The sequence below is a fragment of the Trachemys scripta genome, chromosome 8, assembly GCF_013100865.1.
Source record: "Trachemys scripta elegans isolate TJP31775 chromosome 8, CAS_Tse_1.0, whole genome shotgun sequence".
Classification (NCBI taxonomy): Eukaryota; Metazoa; Chordata; order Testudines; family Emydidae; genus Trachemys; species Trachemys scripta.
In genome coordinates this window covers 50,198,384-50,206,258 of record NC_048305.1, presented here as the reverse complement: position 1 = coordinate 50,206,258, position 7,875 = coordinate 50,198,384, and the positions used below count along the sequence as shown (strand labels likewise).

Here is a 7,875-nt window from a genome sequence, read left to right as displayed (position 1 = left end):
GTGTGTGCTGGCAAGTGGGCAATGAAGTCTTGCAGTGACATGTGATCATGTCACCTAAACTGGAATCCATCTTTAACCTGGTGCTTTTCCAGTGATGGGGGGTGGAAACCCAGAGGGACAAAGGGTTCCCGCCTTATGCAAAAGATATATAAAGGGGTGGAAGAGAACAAAGGGGGAGAGGAGCCATCATGAAGAATTCCCTAGCTATCACCTGAGCTGGAACAAGAGCTGTACAAGGGGAAAGAATTGTGCCCACGCCTGGAAGGTGTCCAGTCTGAGAAAAAAAAACTTACTGAAGCATCTCTGAGGGGGAGATTATCTGTATTCAGTTTGATTAGGCATAGATTTGCGCATTTTAGTTTATTTTGCTTAGTGACTTACTTTGCTCTGTCTGTTACTACTTGGAACCACTTAAATCCTACTGTCTGTATTTAATAAAATCACTTTTTATTTAGTAATTTACTCAGAGTATGTATTAATACCTGGGGGAGCAAACAGCTGTGCATATCTCTCTATCAGTGTTATAGAGGGCGAACAATTTATGAGTTTGCCCTGCATAAGCTTTATGCAGGGTAAAACGGATTTATTTAGGTTTAGACCCCTTTGGGAGTTGGGCATCTGAGTGCTAAAGACAAGCACACTTCTGTGAGCTGTTTTCAGGTAAACTTGCAGCTTCGGAGCAAGTGATTCAGACCCTGGGTCTGTGTTGGAGCAGACTGGCGTGTCTGGCTCAGCAAGACAGGGTGCTGGAGTCCTGCGCTGGCAGGGAAAACAGGAGCAGAGCTAGTCTTGGCACATCAGCTGGCAGCTCCCAAGGGGGTTTCTGTGATCCAACCCATCACACCCCTGACAACACCACAGGCACCCCGGGACACTATGCCAGTCCCGTCCTCAGGCTCCTGCACTGAAGGGGGTGGGGAGGAAACACTGAAGAGACCAAGAACTGGCGTAAGCTCAACATGCATGAAAGCACTGGCAGTGCCACCTGTGCCCAGGAAACTGCTCCTCCAACATGCAGACAGAGCTCCCTGCTGTAGGACAGAGGGAGTCAATCAGACAGTGACTCAGAACCAAGGTGGAAAGGGAGAGTAGCGTTCGGCTGACTCAAGCCCTGGAACCCTGGAGCTAGTTACTGATGTCGGTGCCAGCAGTCATGGACGGCTCTCTCCTCTCTGCGTAACAACGGGCCCGGCCCCTTGAAAATCTGGCTAGCCAGGCAGGCCAAACTCGACACTTGCAGGCCAGAGAGCCAGATCCACACAGCTGCCCTGCTGGTGTATCTGCAGAGTACCCTGCCAGCCTCAACCTGCTGTGAACAGAGGGCATGGAACCCCTCAGAGGGCCGGCAGGCAGCACAATTAACACCATGTTTCTGTTTTCTTTTGTGCTGTTCGTCTCTTTTCCCCTCCTCGCCTCTCACCCAGCGCCTGCGACTCCTACCACAGCAAAGATGCAGCCGCCTCTTTGGAGATGCAGGGAGCTCGTGCTGCTATGGCAAGCGCTTGCCAGACTAGTCAAAAAAAAAAAAAAGACATTCCAGCTGCTTTTCCTTGAGGTTAAGTGGAGTTTCCATTGGTGGAGAGAAGCTTTCTGAGCTAAGGTGGCGTTACGGAAGAGCATTAGGGAAGACGGGGGATACGATCCATAAATGCTCACAGTGGGCTGCAGGGAGGGGATGAACACCCGCAAGATCAAACAGGAAGAGAAGAAACAGAAAAGTCTTCTACATGCCCATAACTGAATCCCCTCAACCTGTAAACTCTTTCGCTGCCATTCCCACCTTTGGCCAGACACCTTTGGCTGCCATTCCCACCTCTGCAGGCCAGACACAAATCTTGACCGGCCTATCTAATACCAACCCCACCCACAGCACCACCCTGGCCTCAGAGAGTGACTCCTTCTCTAAGCAGGTCTGTGAGCCTCTCCTCACCAACCCGCCATACAGAGCCAGCTCTCATGTTTTCATTCCAAGTTCTGATCTCCTGATCCGCCTCAGCCAAGCCCAGCACCATCTCACAGCTGTTTCGCCTCTAAGAAAGGATTCGGTGGCCTAGTTCATAGTGGACAAGTGTCTATATTACAAACGTTATCAACGCATCAGACCCTTTGTTGGCAGCCTCAGTAAAGAGGCCCAGAATACATTGCACCATGGAGACTGAACTCCCCTACCCTGCTAGAAGGACTCACTCAAGAGCAGGACAGAGGCAGGGTGGTGGGGCGAGGTGAGGGAAACCTGGCCTAGCTGCTGTTACTTGTGCTGTACCTGCTCTGTTGCAAAATAAAGGCCCTGTCGTCTCCAGGGCGGGTGGGTCAGCACCTTTCACCAGCATTAAATTCACTAATGGCCCGTGAAAAAAGGAGTCCTTAAAAGTTTATCAGCCATGCTCCCGCCACAAAGCTCTTCTCCTCTCTTTCCCCCAAAAACACCTCTCTCCACCAGCGAGCAAGGCCCCGAGGGAAGACATAGTTCTGCACAGGTGCAGGCTGGGGAGCTTGCCCTGTTCTTACGATTCCTGTGGTCATAATCAGACTGGTCTGGCTACCTTTGTGTGTGGCAATAGTGCCACCCTGTGGCCAGCAGGCACGTATTCCCTGCAGCCAGATCTCCCAGGGGGTTTCTTGGACAAATACCAGGAGGAACTTTGCTGCTATGGTCTCTTGAAGGGAACTAAACACCGGAGCCCTGCCAAGTAAGGCTGGGAATGTGAGAGAACAGCAATGGCTAACTCAACTGGGAGGAATGGAAACCCCCCATCCAAACCTGCAGAACAACAGTGGGATGCAGTAGGGAGGAGGGGGTTAAAGGAACCCTATGAGCTCAAGATATACCCCCAAAGAATCTTTTCACTTGTCCTTGCTTCACCTAGCCCAGAACCAGTTGACGAAAGGAAACATAGAAACTAGGTAATAGTTTGGATCTGGTCTAGATTTCAGTCTGAACTTCCCCAAAGTTGAGTGGCGTTTGGGGCTATGGGGAGGTTGTTTCAGACACATCTCTAATTCAGCCAGCATACGGGTATTTCACTCAGGAGATCTCTCTGCGATAGCCAGTGACTGGGTTCATTTAACCCAAAGTGTCACCATCAAGCTGTCACCTACCACAACTCAGACAAAACACAGCAGCACAGAAAGGTGGAAATTAGGTGAGGTTCATTTCCTACGCGTACATATTATTCTTCAGATGTTCCTAAATGGCAGTAATTTTTTTCAGTAATGACAATAGTTATAAGACCAGAGGAGTATGGGAGAGAGGTCAACTTGGTCTGAACTTAATAGGGATAAGTGGACCAATTTGACTACAACAGAAATTGATCCCAACCTTCACCCAAAACTGCTTAGAGGCTCAAAAAAACCCACACACAATGACCCAGTTTGATTAACTTTCCCAACCATTATCCTTCCATTTCCCCTGTGCCCCTACTCTTCTCTGCCCCCATTCAGGTCTGGAATTTCCAGAACACCAGGAGAAAGGTTTGTCTCACAGTATTTCTGGCCTGACTGGAAGTGAGAAGTCACCAAATCTCCTGAGGGACTCAAGATTTCTCGACCAATGTTGCAGACCGAAGAGGTTTGCATAGTTCCTGCAAGGTTTAGAGATGCATCCAACCTTTTTGGCACTTATTGGAACTGAATCTGAACTCCAAATCTTTTGGGTTGACCTATCATTTAAGGTTAGGGACAGACCTCAGATACCGGAGGGCATGTCAGGTCCACATGTTCCCAATGACTCCTTGATGGGAAAGATTAATAACCTTGTTTCCTGTTTCAAGGTATCACACCATCCAGCTAGTAGCTGCCAGGTGTTTATCCCATAAGGACATACCTCTACTGATCAGTCCCAGATGCTGTTTTCTATTCAGTATTGGTGCCAGCAGCAGGTTAAGTAATTCTCAGATATGTATTTCCCCAAGGGTCTCCTCCAGGAAAACTCCCAGACCACACAGAGTTGCCGTCTGGAGCGAAATCTCTGAGTCTGACAAAGGTTGGGCCCAGCTCCCCATAGCCCTGCACCCTGTGTAGCTATTTACACTGGTACAAAATAGATGTAAAGCGTTACCAAATCAGAATGGTAGGTGATCTAAAGCCACTTTGCACAGGGTGCAGGGCAATGGGGAATCAGGTGCAGAGGTGCCAATTTGAACCAAGTCTAAACTCTGCACCTTTAGTATCAGGCAGTAGGTGCTTTGAGGGATTCTGCTGGAAAGTTCTGCTGGCTCTGGATCAGACAGCCAGGATTGTATTTTATGACCGGCATGGTTTGGCTCGCACAGTTGGATGTCTCTTCACCTGCTACATCTTAAACCACCCAGCACCTGCTTGCTCTGGATGCACAAGCCCAGTTTGTGGCTGGGGGAGAGGTTACCATGGGGCAGCCCAGGGTAGAAGAGATGGATTCATTAATCATGCCACTCTGTGCCCAGCTCTACAGTTGGACCTAAATGGAGTCTATTCATCTGCCCACTCTTCTCCTTAAGATGCTGGGGTTTCAGATCCAAGGGAGCCTAGTTCTAGCCCATGCCTGGGGCTGGCGCTTGCCTCCCATGCAGCATTGCTCCTGGAGAGACCTTTCCCCTGGGGACTTGCACCCATTGGTATATGGGAGCTTATGCTGAGCAGGCAGCTCTCCCTCGTGCACTCTGTGGGGTTTGACCCCCATTGGCCACAGGTTGGCATGCACCCCACTCCCCCAGCAGAGCGCTGCGCTGGCACAGGGTTACCTCACCTGCTATGATGGCCGGGTTGCTTTGTCCTCCCTCAGGTTTCACCCAAACCTCGATGGTGAATTGGCCTCTGGGGACTTCAGGCAGGACCTCAGGCCGCACCAGCAGCTGCTCCCGGCTCCCGGAGAAGTAGAGGGCGGAGAGGCCGCCCGGAGGGGGGGAGCTTGGCCCTCCCCAGCCCGAGCCGCTGCGCCGCCGGGAGAGCTGGCGGGGCCTAGTCCTGGGGCGTGCGCGCTGGTGCAAGGCATCAGGCTCTCGCTCTTCCCACGTGTCCTCCACGCTCCTGGGGTACCGCAGCCGCTGCAGTCCTGGGCCTTCCCCGGGGCTCCACGCGGCGGTGGCGGCGCCTTTGCCCGTGGACCCGGTGCTGCTGGGAGACTCCCGGACGCCTGCGCTGCGCGCCCCCTCTCCGAGGGACTGTGCGCCCGGGCTTTGCGCGCCTCTGCCCGGGTAGAGCGCACGGGGGTGGTGCTGCGGGGTGGCCCTGGCTCGGCGGAGCTTGGTCCCTAGCCAACATCGTTCCCCCTCCAAGGAGTTCTGGTTCTGGTCCCTCCTCAGCGCCAGCGGCTGGGGGTGTCTCCAGGTTGGGTCAGCGTCAACAGCGCTGAGCACCCAGGTAGCTAGGAGCAGGGGTATTGACAACAGCATGCTCCTGCGCACCCAGGACCTTGAGCCAACTGGGCAGGTGGACGGGGCCAGAGAGAAATACGCGGGCTTTTAATTAATGCACGTGGCGCCGCTTGATCTCCTGCGCAGCGCTTCACCCAGCGGGGTCAGGGACCCGTCTCTCCCCGTTGGGATCCAAACCCAGGTGGCTCTCTGCCCTTCTCCACTGATCTCCTGGAGTCCCTGCTCTGCTCTCTGCCTTTCCCTAGGTCTCTCCCTTCCACTGCCTGCTCAGGACACACCGCTCAGGTTTGGTTTGTGGGACAGCTGCTGCTAGCAAATGAGCGCCTGGTCATGTTCCCACATGGCTCTCCGGCTTGCGCATCCCTTCTCAGGTTCACTTCACAAACTTCCCTTCAGCATCTTTCCGGGCAGAACCTGTCTCTGCTCCTTTCCCCTCGCCTTCCCTTTACAAGGTGTTCGTTGTTCTCTCTTCCCGCTCCCCTCGGGCTGGTCTTGGGATCACCCTCGGGGGGACCGAGGGGCACCTACAAACACGATCAATAGCCTCCCCCTCTCCACAGAGGAGTTGAGAGCATGCAACGCAAACTAGTGCTTAACTTCCATCATCGGGGCTTGTCTTCTGTTTGCAGCTCATTCCTCGGGTTGGTTTTTTGGGGCTCTTCCCTTCCTGTAGATGGTCCACGTTCTTTTCAGGTGATGTCCAGTCACTGTCTGGCTCTGAGGTCCCTGTGAGATCTGCACCCTTCTTGGGGTCCTGTAGGTTCCTGCGAAGAAAAAGAGACGAGGGCAGCGCATCAGATGCACTTATCTAGAAAGTCTGGCTCCCCCCTCGCCCTGTTTGTTTCCTTTATTTTAAAATGATGATGATGATTGATGTCCGATACACATCACTCCACCTCCTTCCCTCCTCCGCGTGCCCTCCTCCCTTCTGGAAATCATCACCTCCTCATATGGGCACTGGTGGATGCTGCCCCTCTTGTTTTCACTCGTGTTCAGCCCAGACAATCAATAACAATCCATCAATAATCTCGTCCCTTCCCCCTCCCGCTCCCGTTCTACAGTGATCCGGCCAAACTCTTGCTCAGAGACACCACACTTGCAACATACACACACATCCCAGTCTATCTCGCTTTTCAGTCCCATTTAAGCAACGCCTTTTTGCGACTGGTTTTCTCCACGCTTGCTCTTGAGAGCCAAAGCGGTCTGTAAACTACTGGGGATGGGCAATTGCGGGGGGGGGAGCACAGTAATCATAATAATTAATTATTATTAATAATGTATCGCTAAGAGCTCAGCCGTGGTTATTCTGTGTGAAGCATCGTTCTGAGGTTGCATGAATCTCTCTCTCTTACTGGAAGTGCCTCTGAGACACTGCTAAAGCCTCAGCTACAGACGTACAGGGACAGCACATGAAATGAACAGGGGTCAGCCCAGGAACCAGACAGGGAGGTCTCATACGGGACGGAGGTAAACGGGCACAGAGTCTTTCTCTCTGTTTTGCCATGTGATTATTCTTAGATACCGGCGATTTCTCACACTCCATCCCTGTTACACAGAGGCGCCCACACCTTCGCCACTTCTGCCCAGAGCTACAGGTAGCAAACCCGCGTGACTTCCCTTTGCTGGGCAATGTAAACCCCCTTCCTCTCCCTTGCTCTCCTGAAGTCGCGCCCAGAGAGCTATTTTGACAGCATGTCCCTCTCTTAGCGTGGGAGGTTTCTTTACATTTGCTAGACACAAACCCCACCCCCACCTCTAGTCCGTCCACCCCGAAATAAAACACCTCGTTTCGTGGAATGGGTGTCTCCAGGAGAGGCTTAAAATGCGCTTCCCGGAGCGTAGCAGGCACCATTGTGCAATCCGTACGCGAGCGGGGCTGAGGAGAGTCTTCTGGGTCTTCTTGGCTGGGGGTCTGTGCGTGCTCCCATCTCTGGTCCCACTCTCCGTGCTCTCTGGTCCCTCCGGGCTGCTTCCCCTCCCCCCCTTGCTGACCCTTAGTGGTGGAAACGGGCGCTCATGCCGAAAGGTGGGAAGAGGAAAATGCAACCCATGAGAACTGGGCGCTGGGGAAAGTGGATGGGTGGGAGAAGGGCAGAGACAACAAGCGGAGCGAGAGAACCAGGTGCAGGGAAGAATTGAGGGCTCCTCCCCCTTCCCAGAAGGAAGGCTTCTTAGCACTCCTTGCACGAGAAAGAATAACATGCTGGCTTGTCCCCCGTTTAAAATGAGAAGTGAGCTTGCACCACCTCCACTGTCCTTGCCTGTTATTGGGGATCACAAGCTGGGTCATTGCAGTTCAGCATCCATTCATAAGGTTTCAACAAGCATCTGCACAGGTCTCCAGCTTAGCCTCTTTCGCTCTCATTCCATTGCTCACCACTCGCCCGTTCTTGGCAGTCCAAAGAGGTTTTTTATTATTATTATTTTTAAAGTTGAACCATGTCTGTGTTTTCCTCCTCTTGTAACTTTTGCTGTGACATCATAGATCTGCCCGCCCTCTTTCCCTCTGCTCCTCCTTTCTAGC

At 52.6% G+C, this 7,875-nt stretch overlaps 1 protein-coding gene across 2 annotated transcripts in view; it reads right to left on the bottom strand.

Annotated features, from left to right (window-relative positions):
* The window catches only part of PAPPA2 (pappalysin 2), a 172,939-nt gene extending 166,824 nt beyond the window's left edge, over positions 1–6,115 (bottom strand). For both annotated transcript variants that reach the window (XM_034779976.1, XM_034779977.1), the window contains exon 1: positions 4,724–6,115. In XM_034779976.1, the coding sequence (XP_034635867.1) occupies positions 4,724–5,369 (646 nt within the window). In that variant the 5' untranslated portion in view covers positions 5,370–6,115. The remainder of the gene's footprint in view (positions 1–4,723) is intronic.
* Positions 6,116–7,875: the final 1,760 nt, after the last annotated feature.